This window comes from Arvicanthis niloticus, chromosome 5, assembly GCF_011762505.2.
Source record: "Arvicanthis niloticus isolate mArvNil1 chromosome 5, mArvNil1.pat.X, whole genome shotgun sequence".
Taxonomy (NCBI): Eukaryota; Metazoa; Chordata; class Mammalia; order Rodentia; family Muridae; genus Arvicanthis; species Arvicanthis niloticus.
The window spans coordinates 38,856,934-38,879,389 of NC_047662.1; the positions used below are offsets into that span (position 1 = coordinate 38,856,934).

At 36.5% G+C, this 22,456-nt stretch overlaps 1 protein-coding gene across 5 annotated transcripts in view; it reads right to left on the reverse strand.

Moving 5' to 3' along the window:
* Window positions 1-1,715: 1,715 nt before the first annotated feature.
* The window catches only part of Spata6 (spermatogenesis associated 6), an 87,605-nt gene continuing 66,864 nt past the window's right edge, over window positions 1,716-22,456 (reverse strand). For 2 of the 5 annotated variants that reach the window (XM_034503672.1, XM_076934445.1), the window contains 3 exons: window positions 19,302-19,401; window positions 5,397-5,488; window positions 1,716-2,676 (listed from right to left, as the gene is read on the reverse strand). In XM_034503672.1, the coding sequence (XP_034359563.1) occupies window positions 2,496-2,676; window positions 5,397-5,488; window positions 19,302-19,401 (373 nt within the window). In that variant the 3' untranslated portion in view covers window positions 1,716-2,495. The remainder of the gene's footprint in view (window positions 2,677-5,396; window positions 5,489-19,301; window positions 19,402-22,456) is intronic. The other 3 variants (XM_076934444.1, XM_076934443.1, XM_034503673.2) reach the window with 2 other exon arrangements.

The following is a 22,456-nucleotide window of genomic DNA, read 5'->3' on the forward strand; positions in this document are numbered from 1 at the left end:
TACCCGATTACTGCCTTCGTGTCCTTTTTTGCGGGCGAAGGGGACACAAAAGAGGTGCGCACAACAATCAAACTTTTTTTTTCATGTTTAAGACAAAGTATCACTGTGTAGGCCTGGATGGCCTGACACTCACAATATAGACCAGGCTGTCATTGAACTTACAGCCATCCTCCTGCTTCTGTCTACTAAGTACAGGGGTTATAAGTATGTGTCACCATGCTTGGCCAAAGAGTAATTTTAAATGAATTAGATTTTAGCTTTTTTCCCCTAAAGTACAATACATCAATTTCCACCCAGATTATGGATTGTATAGGTGCATGTTTGTGTATGTTTGTTCATGTGTGTCAAGGTCAGAGGTCACCATTCATTAAGTATTTTCTATAGTTACTATCCAACCTATCTTTTGAGCCACAGTGTTTCACTGAACCTATAGCTTACTGATTCAGCTGTATTACCTGGCCAATGAGCTTGAGGGGTCTTCCCTCCCCAGCACTGGGATTACAGAGGACCACTGCTGCACCCAGCTTTTGCATCATGTCAGGGATCTGAACTCTGTCCTCATGCTCGCATGGCAAGCACTCTACCAACTGATCTCTCCAGTCCCCCAACTTGGATTTTAAAAAGATCATTATTCATGTTAACCTTTAGAAGCATGTGCAAATCATAATATAACCTATGACAGGGAACTCAGTGCTCACACACTGCAACATTTTGTTAGCCTATGTCCAAACACATCTGAGAATGGCATTTGGAAATGTGGTACAGAACAGTGGAGTAAGGAGTGGTGGCTACAATAACAAATGTTCTTAGGTTAGAAAATGCTGAGTTAACTCACTCAATGTTTAAGGAACATCAACTGAGCATTCGAATTTCTGCTAGAGCACACCATGGCCACTAAGGCTTCTAACGTCTAAGGCTCCCTGTAAATGTGGGAACCTATTCCAAGGGTGAGTTTACAAGTGTTATTCCCACATCTGCAGCACCCTCTATTTCCAATGGCTGTGTGTGTGTGTGTGTGTGTGTGTGTGTGTGTGTGTGTAGCAAGCAGACATGAGCAATAAAATAGATCTATGTTCCTCTACCCATTTCATAGAATTTTGGTTCTCACCCACAGGACATGGTTTGGGAGTTACTCCATATTCTTCCTACAGCAGCTAGGGAAACTAAGAACAGAATTCAAGAGACTCAGCTAGGAAAGGGCAGAGGTGGGGTGGAAGCCTAGATGCATGTGCTTGCCCATGATACTCTTTTTGATATAGTACAGATTGCCAAACTGAGATGCCTTGACATGTTTAAGAGGTATATTATGACATAACATAAAGGTATGTCATACTTTAATCTCAGGTTTAAACAAAGTGTGAGTCCAAGTTTTTATTTTCTTTTTAAATAAAAAAAAAAAAAGTTGAATTAACAAGTGGTAGCGTCAAGGAGAAAAGACTGCCTCATAGTCAGCTCCAGTGGAGCCCTTCTTCTCTCATTCCCACCTTACCTCCCTTCACTCTGGTTCAATGCTAATCCCTTTATTTGCACTTTCAAAGTACTACTGGCTTCATGGGAACAGGTAGGGAAAGAAACCTGCATTTTATCAATCTATCACTAGGTTTATGAGTGTTTACTAAAAGACACCTGATGAGTTATTTTCATCCCTTCAGGTTCCTTTTAAAGTGTGGATGCTAGTTTCCTGGGTTATGTGATACCTATGAAAATACCAGAGGTAAAGTTACAATATAATTCTTTTATTTCCAATTATTTATTTTTAGTTTCTACATGCTTACTAACACAGGCTGCTTCATTTATTCTGTTTGCATCAAAGTGTATTTTCCTAGAAGAAAATATTGCAAATAATTCAACACTAAAATATTAGCTGCATTTGGGGTCCATTCATGGTCTCTCTTAGGGAATGAATCTAGCTGTTAGTCATTCAGGTAACTCAGTGGGTCTTCTACAGGAGGGAGTGCATATGTGAGCTTCACAAAGAAAGCTAGCTTTAGGATCTAAAAAATACAATAGCCTCTTCTAAGGGGAAAAAGTAAATAATATTTGTTAGAACAGGTTTAAACTCTTAAAATTTGTTTCTGCAGAGAACATCTTTTTGCTCATTACTGAGAACAGGAAGCTGATATTAATTAAATATTACCCAGATAAGATAACCAGCCAAGAAGGTGGAAAATTAAAAGGGAATAAAAATGAAAGAACATTCTAAAAAGAACCTATTCTTTTTTGTTTGTCAATGGTGATAGGAACACATGTGGCAGGATAGCCTTGTCATAAATTGGAAGTTGTGACTATTTTGTAGAGTTTTGACATTGGAAACAGCACATTCTTCTGTAATAAAGGCTTGACTGTGATAATTTACCACTTGAAGAAATATGCTGGGTTCAAGTCTGTTATTCAGTGAACATCTGTTTTAAAGAAAGGCATACAAATACAGATCACATCAAACGCTTTCATTGAGAAGTTGACATGGACGCTTATACAGTTTATGGTAGATGGTCTCAGAAGCTTTCCTGTGTATGAGAAACAGAACTACAGGCTTTTTTGTATAAGTTCCTGTACATCTTGTCCATGCTGTTCTCAAAGACGGGTCGGTGGGATTTCCCTTTATAAGAGGCTGCTCTGTTGGACCAGCATTCGCCATCATCCAAATGGAAGGAGCCACGCGGCCGTTGGAAGGAGCTGAGAAAAGATTGTTTTTGAAAAAGGTTAAAATGGTGAAATGAAGTTAGAGACACTACTATGAGCTCAAACATTTACTGAGTATTTATGGCTATGGGATACTCTGTTGGGGCTGTGAGAAACAAAACACATTGAGGCTTTGCTTTTCAAGATTGGCTTTCTATAAGGGAAAGCTAAACTGTTAATATCAAACTATATAGAATAAAATAAAAAATCTGTGTTAAGAGATAAAAGCAAGGTAAAAATAACACAGAACCCAGTCGTAGCAGCACACATTTTAATCCCAGAACTTGGAAGATAGAGGCAGGCAGGTTTCTAAATTCAAGACCAGCCTGATCTATATGGAGAAACCTTGTAGTAAAAACAAAAATGAAAACAGCACAGATAAAGTAGCATGGTCAGTATAAGGACAGGACTTCTAAAGCCAGAATTCTCTGTATGCTCAGAAACCTTCAGGTATTAACTTTTTAATTTCTTCCCCCTTAATTATGTTTTTACATAATTGTTTGTACAATTCAAGAGAATACATATAAAATACATGGTACAGTATTTACTTGGAACAAAGAAGTGATATGATGCATTGAGTTATATATACTATAATACTTTCTATATGCCCAGCAATCTCACAATACCATAACAACATAGTAAGATTCAGGGTATCAATAAACCCATCTCAGCTGACTAAGAAACTCACTAATGGCTAGCATGCATACATAAGGTACTATGCAGGATGCTGGGGGAGAAGACACCAAGGCCTCACCCAGCACTGGACACTGAATTCTACAATACCAACCTGCATGCTAAGATGTACTCACTGGTACAAAGGGGCATGATGGTTATAGAGGCAACTCACTGCTTTCTGATTAGATGTGAGGTCCCCTTCCATGGGACTAATTTCACGCCTGGTACTGAAAATCTAGTAAAAGTTCTTAACCATGAAGGCCACAGGCCATAGGGGACCCTACCGTTACTGTCTTGCTATCTAGTTGCATTGTCAAACTGCCTTCCAAATGTTGTTCTAAGCAAAACAAAGTTCCTTTTGCAGTGCATACTGGTTAATGCAGAGTGATAACTGGTCAAAGTACTGAGTATAAGTAACTTTGAGTGCTTAGCTGTGCATGGCAATTATATCAGGCAACCCCATCCCCAACTCCACCATTCAAGGCACAGTGAATATCACAGGTGTCAAAGCAGGAAGAATATAAGAGTTGGAGCCCAGGGAGGAGAGCTGATTTGGGGACAGGATATGGCTGTTACCTCAACTCTAAGTAACTATGATTACCTAACAAAAAGGTTCATATATATTATATAATTTTTATTGCAGGTGGGGGAAAGGGAACGGGAGGGAAAAGAATGATGGTAGATTTGTCCAAAACACATTATATATAGAGAGATATAGATATAGATATAGATATAGATATAGATATAGAGATAGAGATAGAGATAGAGATAGAGATATATAGATATATGAATAAAATTCTCAAAAATTTAAAACAAAAACAATAGTCCTAATTGTGAAATATAGCTCTGATCAAAATGAGTCTTGATATGAAGTCTATGAAGAGGTGCAATCACAAAATCACGATCCTAAACATAATATTGTTTACTTTGAGGCAATCTCTAATTGTGAACTGAATTAATTTTTAAAAACATTTTGGTGCAAAATTCAGCTAGAAAGAAATTAATTATATTTCATGGAGCACAGTCCCTAAGGAATTTCACGATGAAAAACTCAGACAGTATTCCATGGTATAGCAGCAATGATGAATGCAACTACCCATGATTCATAGTTTTTTTAATTCTGCATCTTATAACCATTGGCATAGAACTTTCGCAATAAAAATTTCTAGTATAATCTTTCAAAAATATTTCTAATATCCCTGAAAATTTAAAAGAGCAGATTTTTCTACTTTTTTTGAAAAGATTTACTTGTCTAAAATTATAAAAAATCTTTTTTAGTTTATGATAAATGTATCATAAAATATATGAATTTGGTTGTCAGTCAAATAAATCCTAAACAGGAGGAACTGAATCATCACAAGTTGGGTATTTGAGTGTTCGTGTGTGTGTGTGTATACATGTATGCAAATGGATGAACATGTATGTATAGAGGCAGAAGTCAATGTGTGGAATCTTTCTCAATTATTTTCTACTTTATTTTTGGAGAAAAGATCTGTCACTGAATCTGGAGTTCATCAGTTCAGCCACACTGCCAAGTCAACAAGCCCTAGGGATCATCTGCCTCTGCCTCCACCTCTACAGTGCTGGGATAGCAAACACAAGTGTACAGCTGCTTCTGTCTTCTGCCCTCAACATGGGTACCAAGGAGTGAAAACACAGGTCCTCATGCCTGCACTGCACACATTTTACCATGCTGTCTCCCCACCCCTTAAATTTATTTGTATTGGAAAGCTTCGGTAGTGAAAAGATAGAACTGGGCTGGAGAGATGGCTCAACAGTTAAGAGTGAATACTGCTCTTGCAGGAGCCAAGCTTAGTTCTCAGAACCAATGTTGGGTGCCTCACAGCCACCTGAAACTACAGCTCCAGAGAGATCCCATGTTTCCAAACTCCAAAGGCATCTGCACTCACTTACACATATCCACATACAGACATATATACTTTTAATTAAGAAAATAAAATTTAAATCTAGAAATAGGAGAAATGGGTCATTTTTATGCTAGCTATGAAAAATCTCCACACAGAGAAGCAAGTCCATACCTATATTCAGGGTCACTGTCATAGGCAGAGTCTCTATATAAAAGACTTCTTTTCAGTTCCAGTTCGTCTTCTTTCTCTGGGTCTCTCTCATCCTGAAAAGTTACAAGATGTCTATTAATTTTCTCATTACTTCCAACATAGTAGTAATGAATCTGTGGTAAATGTGTCTCTCCTGCCTCTCTATAAGAGACTGAATCAAGTGTTTGGACATCTGAGGAAAGAAACAAACTCTGAAGAATGTATTAGCTTCCAACAACATTTTAAGATTATAATAAAATAACATTTCTCCTTTTTCCTTCCTCCACATTCTCCCACGTACATATACTTGTTCTCTTTCAAAACCACGGCCTCTTTTTGATTAATAATTGTTACATGCATGTATGTATATGCACACATAATCCTAAACATAACCTGTTCAATCTGTATAGTTGTTGATATACATGTTTCAAAAGGGCACATTATGATTTGGTTAGTGCTAGTTAGCAAAGACTGGGCATTCAGTAAATACTTTATGAACATAGAATAAATGGTAGTGGATGTAACAAGATATGTAAATTAATAAAGCAATATATATTTTATATAAACTTTTACCTTCTGAGACATAAAAACTACTACTTGAGAAAACTACACATATGCAAACATGCATCCATGACTTGCAAAAGAAATGATTTACTGATAATAAACCAAAATAATAAACCAGAAAAGGAAAAACTGAAATGTGAGTTAATTGGAATAAACATATATAGCCAAAGTTCACATTCTTAACTCAAGGATGTAGAAAACAAGGTCATCGGAGCTAGTTTTGCAAGCTGCACTGTCGCAGTAAATTCACATGTGTGTTTCCTATACTTTCTTAGTGAGTATTGGTCTAACCTTAGCCATCACCTGTCACTCCTTGGTCAATATGAACAACAGTAAAGAAAGCAGTTAATAGAAACCCACAGGGAACAGCACTGATAGAAGAGGGGCCTATCCACTTCAGGTAAGAAAACACACTGTCTAAAAACTAGTGGGCGTGGGAGAGAAACAAAAACAAACAAACAAACAAAAAAACCCAATGAATAATAAACAAGCAAGTTAAAACATTTTGGAAAATCTACATATAATGTTGGTTGTCAAGAGTTTTAGGTCTTGCCATTATGACCCTTTAACATTTTTGTCTACTATTAAAATAGTTAAGTTAGTACCTAAATGATAAATATTTAATCATTTATATTCAAGCTTTCCATTGGGTCTTTTTCTTAACTGCCATGAATATAGAATAAATGTTAGAAATACAGACAGGAGAAGAAATAAGTGGGAGGGCTGTTCTGAGTGGAGTAAGCACACCTCACTAACACCACTGATGCAGAGCACCGCCCATCGGGATCAAGGATGGCATGATGGGGAATTCTGGCCCAAGAAACAAAACAGAGTGTATTACTGATCAGAATGCAAATAGAAATAATCATTTCATGTATATATGCACATCCAGAGGTTTATTTTACTGTTTATATTTAAAGTAAGGTAGCAATGGCATTCTCAGGTGGTGATGTACTCTCTGGCCCACCATCACATCTGCAGGACAACATGAAACATCGCCATGGAAATAACTTCTTAGCATGAGATGTAAAGAGCTAAGCCTTCTGTTCTTCAGAGTCAAGTATCCCCTGGGTCCATAGTTCTCTCAAATGGTCAAATGTCAATTTACCACCTCCCACAAACAGGAAAGAAAGGCCTAATGATTGTAATTTAAAGTGGGGGCTAATGCCATAAGTGAGAGATGTACTGGGATTGATCAGGACCCTAAGGATAAACTGGAATTAATCAAAACTCTAGAGCCTGAAACCAAGTCCTTTTTGGATCATAAGTATTAGCTCTTAATGCTACCTGCCTAAAAGAGAAAACAAAACCCCTTCTTCATGAAGAAAATCAAAAGCGTTTTAAACATATCCAGAACTAAAAATAAACAGGACACCTAGGGCCAAGATATCATTACTCCTAAAAAAAAGTACAACCCCCCCCCACAAAGATGCAAATACAAACACATCCTAAATACTAATTTATAGAAGACAGGCATTTTAAATTATTATTTGTGATTAATATAATCAAGAAAATAGATGGGATGTTGAAAATGACAAGCATTTTTAAGAATTTCAAATATGAAATCCAGGAAGATGAATAAAAGGATTTAGAATTAAAAACATAGTTACTGAAATAATCAACTTAGCAGGGAAGGGAACAGCACACTGGAATTAGCAAAAGTCAGAATTACGTTTCAAAATAAATAGCTATAATAAAAGCAAGCAGAATGAGAAATACAAAAAGTCCAGAGCTCAAGATGGCTCAGCTTGACCAAGGTTCAGTTCCCAGGATGCACAGGTGGCTCACATATGTCTGAAACTCCAGTTCCTGGGAGTCTGACACCCCATTCTGGCCACAGCAGGCACCAGGCACACAGTGGTACACAAACAGATATGAAGGCAAAATACTAAAATAACACTAAAACTTTAAAAAAAATATTAAGAAGCCTATAAGACAGAATCAAATGATCTAAAAATATAGTTCAACATCCAAAAAGTAAGAAGTGATGGTGTTAATTTACAAGGCTGCGTGAAGAACTAATGGGTTAGAATCCTAAATGAGCCCTGGCCAAGCATGCTGAGCTGGCTTAGTGCCTAATCTCAGCTTTTACAAGACGAATAAGAAATCAAGAATTCAGAATCAAAAGGCATACTCCTAATCCAAAATTCAAAATGCTTCAAGATTCAAATTATTTGAGTGTCAGCAAAGACTTCACAAACAGAAACTTCCACACTGTCCTCATAAAATGGGTCAAATCAAAATAGGGGTCAAGATTTTAAAAGTACTTAAATTCTTTTATACAATAATCTTTAGATGTTAGGTATATTAGGTGTTTGTGAAACATAAATGAGGTTCATGTAAAGTTCTTCTCATTCCCAAGATCCCTCCTTCCCTCCTCTCCTCTCCTCTGCTTTTTCTCATTTCTCCATATATAAAGATGTGTGTATACATATGAATGTACATTATATACAAATATATATATATATATACTCTGTATTTAACACATGAATATCCAAATATCTTGTCCCTCAACAACTCCTTTTTAGTTATATTTCAATCTAGTGTGTGCACATCAAAACACTGTATGTAACAGTACATAAGCATTAGGGTCAAATTACAAATACAGTAGACTTACTGGGGTATCCTTTGTAAAAGGTCAGTTATTAATTCTCCTATTGTGCCCATAAATGGCATATAAATGAACGAACATAGCTAGATCTTAATAATTTGCTTAGGGAGCATATCTTGCTGCATCTATGAACATTGAAAAGAAGTGTAGACATGCATAGTATACACACAATGATCAGCTAAAGAAACTAGACATAAAATCATAATTTTGAATGTTCTAAAAGCCATATCAAACTAACCTAGATACTGTCATATATTAGAATATTTTGGTGTTTGGTGGAAAGGGCCCTAAGGTACTACCCAGGGTAACTGGGGGTACCAATAATGTTGCAACTAATCTGGATGCTGTTTTACACATTGTACATTTTGTTAATATTCATTCCATCGCACAAAGGAGTAAAATACATACTAAGGAGGTAAAAAATTTAAGCTACCCAATAGCAGTGCCAAAAATCCATGGAAAACACATACAATGACAAGACAATCTGTTAGCACAGCACCTTAATTAACAAAAGAGGCTAGTGCAGACACATGTGAAGGAGCAGGCAGGGGAAAACAACGTGGCATTCACCTGATTACTTCAAACATCTCAGAAGCTCAGCGCATCAGCTTCTGGGCAGCCACCAAAAGCAGATGTTTGCAACTCCTCCAGCAGTGAGCACAGAGAGTCACAGGAAATTCCACAGGAGCTAAAGCCACCTGGGATCTATTAACTCTCAAAACGAACAGGCAAAATTTCCTTTCTTCATAAAACCACACAGTAAAATAACACCTGGGAACAAAATCCAAATTAAACAGAGAAATAGGAGAAAAGAAAACTAAAAATTCTATGTAAATGGGAAGAGAAAGAAAACCAAGATATCCCAGAAACTATGCTGTGTATTTTGGGAGAAAAAAATGATTAAAAAAATTACAGGCCTCACATTTTACAAATTACATTAAGTTATATTTTGTTTCTGAAACTTCAGAAAAGTATTGATAAAAATATAAGTGGTAGAGTGGCTACCTAGTATGCATGAGGTACAAAAAGGTTAGAAAAAATAATTTCATAAAGAAAGACCATGAGTTGTTAAGAGAGGAAAAGACAGCAAACAAAAAACTAGACATCCTTCCAATCCGAGGTCGGCATTGCAGCTGCACTGCATCTTCATCATGGCCTTCTGGCCTCTCAGCAGGGGCACTGACCCTGCCAAGAGTGTCAAGGCCCAGATCCCTTCTTGCTTTCAAAACCTGTAGCATGTGGGAGACTCTTACAAATTATGTGCCAAGTTCAACTGTCAGTTTGAGATGCAGCCTAAATCCCCTCTGGACCACAAGTTCTGTGTGCTGAATTCTGGGGGAAACTTCCTAGAAATTTCACATTGGTGGTGCTGTTCCCTTATTAATTAGTCACAGCTGATTACTTTTTAGCCCAAGCTAAGTAGCATCAATTGTCCCGGTGGAACAAAGATTTTTAGTTCTTCAGATTCATGGTCAAAAACATCACATGAACAGCCCAAAAGATTCTCTCTTAAAGATCACAAACCAAGCCTCCAGTTCCCTCTGCATTATCTTCCACATAATCTAACAGCTGACTATGCTTGTGGCACTGACTGGATTTTTGAGTCTAACTCGTCAAAATCCTCTACCTTCCTCCCACAAAACATTCTACGGCAAAAGCACCACACGAGCACCATCCATTACAGCAAAATCCCGTTCTCAGTTTGTTACAGTTTGCTTCTCTTCTGCTATGATAAAATGCTGACTGCAAACAACTTGGGGAAGAAAGAGTTTATTTGGTGTCCATGTTACAGTCTATCATTGACGGAAGCCAAAAAGCTCACATGCCCACATTAGGCTGGGCCTTCTTACATCAGACATCAAGAAAATGCCTCACAGACATGTCCAGGCCAAACTGATGGAGGCAATATCTCTGCTGAGATTCTCCCTTCCCGGATAACTCTAGGTTTTGTGTTAAGTTGGCAAAAACTACGTAGCATATGTGAAAATGACCCAACATATATGTCACAAAGTTCCCAAAAAATAATTGAAAGGGCAGGAAGCAGAAAAAATTACAAAGAATTATAAACATGTTCACAAAAATTTAAAATATATAATAAAACCATAGAACAAGCCTCAATAAGAAACAGCACAATATAAGATCACAAAGTTTGAGAATGCTTTCTTGGCTCATGTTATCAGCCAGCACCAGTCCCTCTTGGGCAATATCAAGGCTGATGGGAAAATATCATAACAGTAAGATGTAAAGCTGAAAGAGATTGTAACAAATTCTTGGCTGGGTTTGAACCATAAAGCCCTGTCACTGTCACCAGATACTGCTTTGGTTTTGTCATTTATTCTGGTAAAACCAGCTTCATTTGTAGAGGGTTACTCTTGGACTCCTGATGCACAGAAATCACATGTATAAAAGTTCCATATTGTATGCTAAAAAGAAACAGTACAATGTCTTTGAGTATGATGAATAAGCTTCAAACACACACTCTCCCCCCTCTCTCTTCCTACCCCCTGAACACCTGAAATAAAGAAATTTACAAAGAGGTCAAAATATCTTCAGTGAATTCAATAGAAATTCTTTGTGGAGACAATCATGTATTTTAAAAGTAGCCTAGGAATTGTATATGCACCTAAATTAATGACATAAAAGCTACAGATAAAATACCAAAACTCACAAACACTGCCCAATGAGTCCATCTATAGCAATCTGTTAAAACACGTTAGGCAAATAAAATCACTGGAGAAGACACCAAAATAAAAATCAACTGTGAACCAAATATATACACTCAGCACCCTAAGTGAAGATTATAAAGGGGAGTGTCTAAGGATCTTGTAGATCATACTCTGAAAAATATAGACTATCAAAAGTGTGGGCAAGTGGAGCACGGAAAAATGTGGAAAGCATGTGTAAGAAAACGAATTATTCTCAACAATTTGATCTTTGGTGATAGCTTGGTATTTTGCCCTGAGAACATTTTAATAACAAAATTATGAGGACTTAGGTGTCACACCACAGTTCCAACCATCTGTTGTGCCCTTGAGAAATGAGTAAGGAAATGGCTCAGATGAGCTTTTTGGGTCAATGCTAAAAGACTTGAGAGACAACCTGACGAGGTTCCTACCTTGGCCAGAGGTGCACTCATTTGAACATTAATAGAATCAATAGTTGAAAGACAAAAAATATCTCATCAACAAGTCACACACAGAAAGAAAACTTAGTAGTCAGGTCTGGAGGTGTTAATAGGCAAAATCTGGTCTGTTGGAAGTGTGGGAGAAGGCAAAGGTTGGTTAGTTGTGGGAAGTAGCTCACACAAAATGACTTGTCAGTAATAAGTTGTATTAGGAAGAGAGGCCAACCCTGGACACACGATCACTCCTTGAGATGAGAGAGCTTTAAAAGAGACAGGAAACCATTTTAGAGACAATGTGATGTCTTAAAAGGGAAAGAGGAGGCCCGGCAGTTAAAAAACACCTGCTGCTCTTCTAGAGGACTCAGGTTTGATCCCCACCTCCTACACAGTGGCTCCTAACTGTCTCTAACTCCAGGTCCAGTGGATCCAATGCCCACTTCTGGCATCCAAGAGTACCAGGCATGTGCACAGACTTACATCTAGGCAAAACATCAATAAGCACAAACAAAATAAAACAAAACAAAGACCAAAAACCTGGAAATAGCATCATTAAGAGGAACAATTTTAAGTAAAAAAGATATATGCTGTGGACATAAAGACAGAAGTCCCAGAGAAGTGCCTTTAGTTAATCCCCACCCCCCAAAACCTCAAGTATCTTTTTATATCCATTCACAAAGTGATTGGGATATTCTAATCATGTGATTTAGTCTCGGGTAGCCCATAAGAAGGGCAACAGAGGAGCCAGGTACTAGGTATGAGTGGGTAAGCAGACGGAAGAACTAAAATATGCTAGATTTTCTTATGTATCTAACTCAGAGAGGTAGGGGTGGGGCTTTAGAAAAACTGTTCATGCATTGTCTTCACACTGTGTGATCTGGTCTGCTAGTGATCATCATCTTAAAGGGACAAGCCCATGGTCTAACACTGTGATAACTAGAAAAGCAAATGAAGTGCCATTGAAAATAAACAAAGTACCTCAGCAAACATGTTATGATGCCACTGAAAAGTCCAGAGTGCTTTTGGGAGTCAGGTACAAACAGTGCCCTGTTTTTAAGAGACTTAAATCTATGTTGATAGTAGAAGAGAAAGAGAAAATAAAAATGAATTTGGGCTTTCCCACACAAGGCATTCTGTACCTTGGTAGCTATGTGTGTCACAATGGAGTCCCTTCTGTGAGTCTTCAAAAACAACCAGAGAAAGGCATTTTTCCCCACATTGGGCTGGCTCAAAAGACACTCTCTTAGTGACACATGCATCATCCTCCCCAAACAATGAAGTGTTCTGTGTGCTAAAAGCTTTAAAAAGCCAAATTCTACATCTTTAGATAACTTTGTAAAATGGTATTTCAGTCTGCATTGTGCATGAGTTCAGCTATGAAATCCGACCTTCCCCTTGGCATCTGCACCTCCCAGCTCTCTGTGCCTTTTGTTTTCACATTTCTGTGTTTGGAAGGTTTGTTGCTGTTGTTGCTGTTGTTGTTGTTGTTTTCTTCAGGAACCATTTCTCCCTCCTCTACAGGCCTTTTTAGGCATCAGCTCCTGCTTTGAAGACTCAGGTTTAAGCAGAAAACCCTGTGAATCTTCTGCTGACTTGCCTTTTACTTTAGCTTTTTATCTCATTTAAAATTTTATTTTATCTTGTATGTAAGAGTATGTATGTATGCTATGAATGCCTGGTGCCCTTGGAGGTCAAATGAGAGTGTTGGATTCCCCCGGAGTTACAGACAGTTGTGAGACGTGATGTGGGTGCCAGGACCCGAACCCAGGTCATCTCTAAGGTCAACAAGTGCTCTTAGCCACTGAGCCACCTCTCTAGCCCCAGGTTTATCTCTTTTAGCATCTACTTCAGGCTGTATCGGGGAGAGGGCGAGGGTGCTGGATGAGAGTGCAGAGGTAATGGCAGTGTTCGGTCCACCTGGGGATCATCCTACTTCCCAATGCTTGGACTCTAGAGGGCCTGGGAGTTTACGAAGCACTATAAGCCCAGTTAGGAGTTACATGATTTTAAAGAACAAGATTTATTTATTAAATGCTTACTATATAGTTATCCTTCTAAGCTTGCTAATATACACTCGTAACACCTATGAGAAAATTATACAAATATATTTGACAAAAGTCTGTTCCAAACCCTGCATAAAATGTCACTTAGTTTTGTATCTGTCATAAAGTGGCAATTCAAAAAATTCTAACTAAACAGATTTTACTTTCAAACTATCAAATCCAAACTACAATATTTCCTGGCAAATCACACACACTTTTTGACTGATTCTTCTCCTCCATCACACTACTTTGGTAAGCCTCATTCCAAACTCTTATTCTTGTCCTAAACCAACTTCCCACTCACTATTACAAAGTTAATTTTCGCCGGGCAGTGGTGGTGCACGCCTTTAATCTCAGCACTTGGGAGGCAGAGGCAGGTGGATTTCTGAGTTCCAGGCCAGCCTGGTCTACAGAGTGAGTCCAGGACAGCCAGGACTACACAGAGAAACCCTGTCTCGAAAAAACCAAACCAAACCAAACCAAACCAAACCAAACCAAACCAAAAAACAAACAAACAAACAAACAAACAAACAAAAAACAAAAACAAAGTTAATTTCCTTATATAAAAAAAGTGCTGATACAGCAAGTATGTCAGCAGCCATATCTGGTGTGTTCACACTGGCTTATTTTTGAATATGTACACACCTATGGCTCTTACATGCTTAAGCTTGACCACATCTCTGGGCTTATGTGTATCAGGATGTACTTAGTATTTATCACTGTAGAATGGAGTGGTTAAGGTCAAGGATGTTACCTGGACTCGAATCCTGGTTAAAGGCATCTGTAGTGGCTGTGAAACCTTATAAAACCTTATACGTCACTTAGCCTTTCTCAATGTCATTTCTTCATCTTTGAAATACTACTTTTTTCATAATAATACTTAATTTACAAGATTATTATAAGGAAAAAATAGACTAATATGTACACAGGCCTAACCTCTAATAAATGTTACTGTTCCTATATGCCAGTTTCACATGTTCTCTGAGAGTACGTCATGCTTATGCTTTGTATTCATACACTTAATTGCATGCCGTAGCACACTGTTTTCTTTTTTACTGTTTCATATTCATTCAGTGGTTTATTAAAAACACTGTATATGCTCCTTACAGGGAGAAAATTTGATTTTATTAAAGCCTCTAAGCTTTGCACAGTGCTGGGAAGAGCACACAGCTACTCAGGGAGAGGATGTTATATGAATGAACACAGGCAGGAAATGTTGGGTAATTATTACTTTGTGCCCAGTTTGCTGCTGGACTGTACTGAAATCAGTGCCTAGCATGAGCAGCAGCATCTTATATCCCAGAAAGTCAAACCAGAAGCAAATACAAAACTAAGTTAATTTTAAAAAGTAGAGAAAAAGTCTCCTATTTCTGAACAGGACAGAGTAGAGTGATTACACTAATTCTTCTGCTATTTAAAAGCATCAAAAGGCCGCTCAAGTAACTATAATTGCAGTGATAAGACTCTCCAGAAAAGATAACCCCAAAGAGATGAGCTTATGGACCACCTGGCTTTCTTCTTGGACCATCTGTGGATTTTGAGCACAGAACAAATGCCAAGACTCTATGCCTTGTTTGATAGGTCCACTGCTGGAGGACAGAGAAATCAGCAGGGGTTTGGTAATCCCCTCTGCTAGGCAGACAAAATTAAAGACCTAAGAATCAAGTTCCAGTGAGACTCCATAGGTGCACAGCTAAGCCTTACTGCCCCTTCCAGTGTGAGCACTGGAAACTGCAGAGTGAGAGGAGGCACTAAAGCAGAAGTCCTGCCCAAGTAGAAGAAAGTGTGTTCCATTCTGAGCCAACAAAAACTACACACAGGGCTGTAAGGGGAAGGAAACCTGGAATCGCAGCAACTTCTGTTAAAACTGAGAGGGCTAAAATGAAAATCAATGTTTTACCTTTTAAATTTTGGAAGATAATTGTAATTTTAAAAGTTGCAAAGACAGTACAGAGCAATACACAGAAATACCCCCCTTTCACTGAGAGTCTCTTAACGTGAACATCTGACAAAACCAGGGTACACTAAGCAAAACTGACTCTCCTCAGTACAATACCTTCACATTAGCTGCTAGCTGTATTTGGATCTCTGGTCTTCTCAACAATACCCTTCTGCTGTTAGAGAACAGAATACCATGTAGCATCAATCATCCTCAATCTTCTCTAATCTGTGACCAATAACTTGGTAATTTGGATGAGTGTATATTTTATAGTTTTGCTTGTGAGCCTAGCCTTTAACTGCTGAGCCATCTCTCTAGCCCAGTGCTTGCATGTTTTAAAGACACCCTTTCAGCTCAGACTTGTCCTATGTTTTCTCATTAGACTAAGACAACATCGCAGAGAAGAACCCTTCACATCACATGACACTGAAGAGAACATGATAATCACTTGTGATGTGAACTTTGGCTAGTCCTAACTCTTCCTCTTAACCCCACATTGGAAATATTTTCACCCAGAGTACGGCTTTCCATTCTTTTACCAGTGCCTTTCATGAGGAAAACATATACATTTTATAAGATCCAATTTAATTTGTTTTTGTCTAGTATGGGTTGTGGCATTTCAAAAAAATTCCTCATCAAATTTAAATTGTTCATGTTTTCTTCTGTGCTTCCCTTAAAAATTCTTGTAATACATAAGATTGCTTGTTCTGTTGTGAATTATGGACCAAAAGAATTTTTTTTGTCATTGTTGTTGCTGGGTTTTTTGGTTTGCTTTCATACAGAACCATTTGTTCACAAGACAATAATACAAAGTGTTAGCTGTGTAGACAGTTGAGTCAATGGAGTGTCTGCCTTCAAAGCCAGAGGATCCGATTTTAACCCCTTAGCACCAATCTACGTAATGCCAGGAATGGTAGTACATGTGTAATCTCAACACTGGGGAGAAGAGACAAAAGCTCCCAGGGACTCTGGTTAACTGACTGCACCTCCCTTGCTCACCAGCTATGGCATTTATGTAGGTCAGTCTGTGCAGTCTCTAGTCCATTCTACTCACTTAATAGGTCTGTAGCTTAGAGAATGCTAAACTGTCCTCAACTGTTATGGCTGGTTGGAGAGCTTTCCAGCTTTGTTCCTGTCAGAGTACAGTGGATACTATCCAGAGGCAGTGGATAGTTGTTGGGAAAGGGAGAATCATTGTTTTCTGAAGATGTAGCCACTGGTAGGTTTCCTATGCTCCAGTGCACAGTACACAGATATGTGAACTTAGTGGGGGCGTTTGTTATTATTTTTAGGAGTAGAAATGAGGATAGAGGGAGTTGTATTGGAAACATGTGGGAGGAGTTAGAGGGGGAAATAAGAGATATAGACATGATCACATTTCATTGTATACATGTAGGAGATTCTTAAAAGATATTTTATTTTTTCATTATATTATTTATTTATTGCATTATGTGTGTCTATACATCTGTGTGTACATGTGTGCATGAATACACATGTGATGGAAGTCAAAGAACAACTCTTAGCAGTTTCTTCCCCTCAGCTACATGAGTTCCCAGGGATCGAACTCTGGTTGTCGGGTTTGGCAGCAAGCACCTTTACTTGCTGAGCCATTTCATTAATCCTTCTCATTTTAGAAGTTCCTTTGCTTTCTATGTGACTTTTAGAATCTGTTCTCCAATCTTTGGGTTTTAAAAGTAAGCTGGGGTTTTGATTAAAACAACATCAAAAAGTAGCTGGAGACATGGCTCCACAGGTAAAAGCACTTGCTTCTCCCACAGGGAAGCCTAGTTCAGTTCCCAACACCCAAACTATGGCTTACAACTATCTGTAGCTCTAGCTCCAGGGTATTCAGTGTCTGTTTCTGCTATCCATGGGCACCAGGCATATGCATGACATAAATACATACATTCAGGTGAAATATTCTTACATATAAAATAAAAATATTTTCTAAAAAGGATAACATCAAATGATCTGGGTATACAGCTCACTGGTGGAGTATCTGCTAACATGCACAGGACTCTGGTTTTCATTCTCAGCACTGAGAAGAAGCTAAATCATGACATCATGGGATCTAGAGATCACTGAAGTTTCAAATACTAAATCCTCTGTTGGCCTGACACACTGTTCCTTTTACTAGTCCTCTTTTCATCTGTTTACCCCTTCATACCATGCCCAGCCCATATATATTTTGCTAAGATTATATCTAAGCACTTCAGTTCGATACTGCTGGAACTACTATGGATTCCAATGTAAAAAAATCTTAATTTCTCACTGGTGATATATAAATGAGAATATATGAGCCTAAAGCAGAGAATTGTTATTTTAGGAATGACAAATATATATATATATATATATATATATATATATATATATATATATAAATATATATATATATATTATATATATTATATTTAATATATATATTAAATATATTTGTCATTCCTAAAATAACAATTTATATTATATGGAAATAAAATATGTGATAGTATTATATTATATGGAAATAAAATATGTGATAGTAAACATACAAAAACTTCAGTGTTTTCCTGCCTCAATACTATTAGAAAGGCTATCAGAGAAATAATTTGCAATGTATATATGTTGGAGCAATGGCCCAAGTAATAACAATAGTTTTTAAAATAGAATAGTTAAAATAGTAAAAAGAAAAACAAGTTATAAATTTTAATTTAAACCATTAGAATGCTAAATTTTTCTTTGTGTAAAAGAAGACTAGTATGACTTGAAAGATACAAATTATGACAAGTAATTGTTTTAAATTAATGAATGAAATTTAAAAACCTAATACAAAAAATATACTGTTATGACTCCAAGTTACCATGAACGTAACTGCATTTACTTTATCTCAAAAAATGTTATATATAGCTCTTACATAAAATAAATCTGACCTGCTCTTTTTTCTTTTGTGTATTTATTGACACATAAATCAGCCAGACAACTGACTTCAAAAGAGGCCCTCCACACATCCTCTACCTCATGCCTACCTATAGAACCAAACGCACCTTCACCGAATGCACTAAACAAAGAGCTCACATATTATGAGATCCTAGAAATGATTATTATGAAGTAACTATTTAGTGACTTTTTAAGAAATTATGACTAAAAATTCTTATAGTTTTTTGACCAATGATAAATATCTAATGTTGAAACATGAAACAACAACAAAACCCTAGAACCTCAAAAGAGCTCAGTGAAGGCACTCGCTTCCAGGCTGGATGACCTGATTTTGATCCCCAAAAAACACGTGGTACAATGAAAGAGCTGATAAACTGATCCCAGCAACATTATTCACTGACCTCCACATGTGTCATAGGACATATGTACATGTACACACACACACACACACACACACACACTATATATATATATATATATATATATATATATATATATATATATATATATAAATATAAACAAAATACTTTATATGATTCTGGCCAAGTAACCTATGTTGCTCATAGGAAATCTGGGGACTCCTTCAGAGAATGCATTTTTCTTCTCTGTAATTAAGAATTACAATCTGTAAGCACCTCAGCTGGTTTGGAAAGCTTATTAAAATGTCTTCAATAAAGAGAAAATTTTAGAAACTAACACATAAATGTCTTGCATGAGCTTGATGTGATTTCAAGACATCTTTTACCCGGTCATGGATCTCATCGCAATTTGGAGGTGAACACCAATCAGAGTGGAATCTGCAGGCACAGAAAATATGAAAGAAAGAATAACTGTTAAAGACAGGAGAGAAACAAAAATTTCCTCCAACTTTATGAGCTTAAAATAATGCAATTTTTCCTTTGGCCAAATATTCCAACACTTATTCTCAGCTACACTATTAATTTTCTACAATGTCTCAAAATAGTCTTAATAATTAATTTTGACATGTATCTGGGAACATATCCCTACATATCTGATCACTTTAAGACTTTTGGCACATCACGCTTTAGCACTTATTTTTAAATAAACATGTAAATTTTCATATCAGAACAATAATTCTATGTACAATGTCTTTAAAATTAACATTTATTCTCTAACACTTTAATATACTTTGAAACTATGTGGAAGAAACAGGAAGCTACATTCAACACATAAGCTTTATAATATAAGCAATATCTTATATATAAGAGATGAAAATACTACTTAAAATCTATTCACATTCCTTTGGAATATGAATAAAATGGTTCCTTAACAAAGGTAATGTCACCTCTCTATCCACTATGAGAATCGTATTTTTAAAGGCGAAATATTAAAATATAGATGAGAAAAGTATGACTTTAATTAGAGTCTGCATATTGGGATTTAAAATGTCAGAGAAGAAATAAAGCATCTATTTCTTTTCATTGTGCTTTTCTTTAATTCAAAATTGACATTCATATAATTAAGGTATTTTATTTTATTCAGGTCATCATAAAAATTTCCAGACTCCTTAACTATAGCCTATATTCAAGGTAATATTGATAATTCCCCTATAAAGAAATGGGAAGTATGTTAATATATTACTTAAATTTGGCCCTTTTCATTCTCAGCTTGTTCTAACACAATTAGAATATTACATTATTACAAAAAGTACAAATCATTAAATAAGTGAATGGTTTACAGGATCTACATTAAAGGAATAAATAAACAATCAATTTAATAATCCCAAACAGAAACTGTCACATAGATATAAGGAAGATTAAGTACACCAATGCAAGTGGACTGGCAAAATAATAGTTTCAGTACATGAAGCCCATTGTATAAATATGAGATGCAATTGTGCAACTCCAGGGCCTCCCCAAAGACACTATAAATAGGTCCACTAGTCTGTGCTATGGTATAAGAAATGCTTCCTTCAGAAGCTTTAATATGATTCACAAAAGAAAAATCTTAAGCGTGATTTAAAAGGGTACCAATTCCTTTTTAATTAGGTATGCTAATACTCAAACCTTATTTTAGTAACAATGTAAAGTGTAAAACAAATCTGGAGTTATATTAATATTTATACTTAAAAATATGCTTCTGAAATACTTATACTCAAAATTGAAACCATTTTATGGCATGGGAATTTCTGAATGTAGTTTTTTAAATGGGTGAAAAGAAAACAGCACATTCACTAAAATAAGAATTCATTGGCTAAAACTAATAAAGCTTTTTTAACCTGTTTATTAAAATATATGATCAAAGGGTTACCATCTTATTTCACTTGTAGAGAAAATATAATTTTAATGAATACTATACATAAAAACTTCTGCAACTGTGTCTCTGACATACAACTGCTAGAAAAAATTCCAATTTTTCTGGGATATATAATATACATTTACATCAATTTATACTGTTTCATGACTTCAATGGATTCTGTAAACAACTGCAAATATATTACTAGTGACCTAGGAACATCAAACCCAAGACAACTATCTATTTAAAGAAGGCTACTGAAACCTGAAAAGAATAAAATGTTTTTTCCCCTGATATTATGAGTTGAACACTAGAAGAATGTCCTTCTTTGTTAAATGCATTGAAATAGAGCTGTTACATGTTGGTGGGGAAAAAACTATTATGCTTGCCACAAACAATACATTAATAAAATTTTAATTCATCTTGGTGAGTTCAAATTCATTTACCATTTATTTTAAATGTGTCTTACTTTCATCTAATCATCCAATCAAAAGTAAAACAGGCAACACTGAATATTAAAGACACTCACTCTATTTTAGCAAAAAGCTTAAGCACATTTACTCATCAGAAAATAAGTGTCCTAACCCTCCTGAGGTAGGGGATCAGCACAAGTCGGTCTACATAACAATTTTCAGGTCAGCTGGGTTACTGAGTGAAATCAGGTCTCATAAAACTTGAGGCAAGGTGAAAGAGAGAGAATGCAAATAGTAATATTTACTCTGAAATTATTTCTCCCACTGAAATATAACTGAAAAGTTAACTCTAACTATAATCCATAAATAATTCACAGACATTCAAAATTGTATATACAGATAAAATAGATCCTGTGCTATTGTAGTATACGTAGAATTGGAGAATTGTAAGTACATTTTAAAAGACAAAAGGCCACAAAACAATATTTACAAATATTTACAATATAAGTAAAAGCATTCTTCAAAACATATACACATGAAAAGTATAAGAACAGTAACATATAAGTCATATGAAAGACTTAATAGATACATTAATAAATATGTTAATATATATAATATATGTTAAGATATGTTAAGATATATGTTCACTGTATCTGAACATCTAAGCAAATGTAGAAATCAAGAAAAGCTCCCTGATAGTAAGATTCAAATCATCAGACTTCTTCAGAAACCAACCTCCTTTCAAGAGTTTCTAATAAACTTCTAAAGTGAGGAAGTGTGTGCATGTGTATGCATGTGTGTGCACAAACCACATGAGAGCACTCCTTTATCCCAATACCAATCACTAGGCATGATTCTGTTGGGGGCTGACTTTTAGCAGAAAGCAGCTATCAGCTTTGCAGCCCTTTTGAGCCATATACCCTGACATGAGACTTGGATTACAATAGCCTACAACAGCTGAGCACACTCCAATAATCTTGGTTTAGATACCTTGGGTGTGTGAGATTAAAGATGTGTGAGATTAAAGGTGTGTGACTTAAGAGTGACCTAGAGATCAGATTCAGAGATAAGACCTAAGGGCATGATTATAGGTGTGACCAAAAGGCATGGCTTAGAAGTGAGACATATAAAAGGCAGAGGCAGACAGAGAGAGAGAATCAGACAGAGACAGAGAAGCAGACAC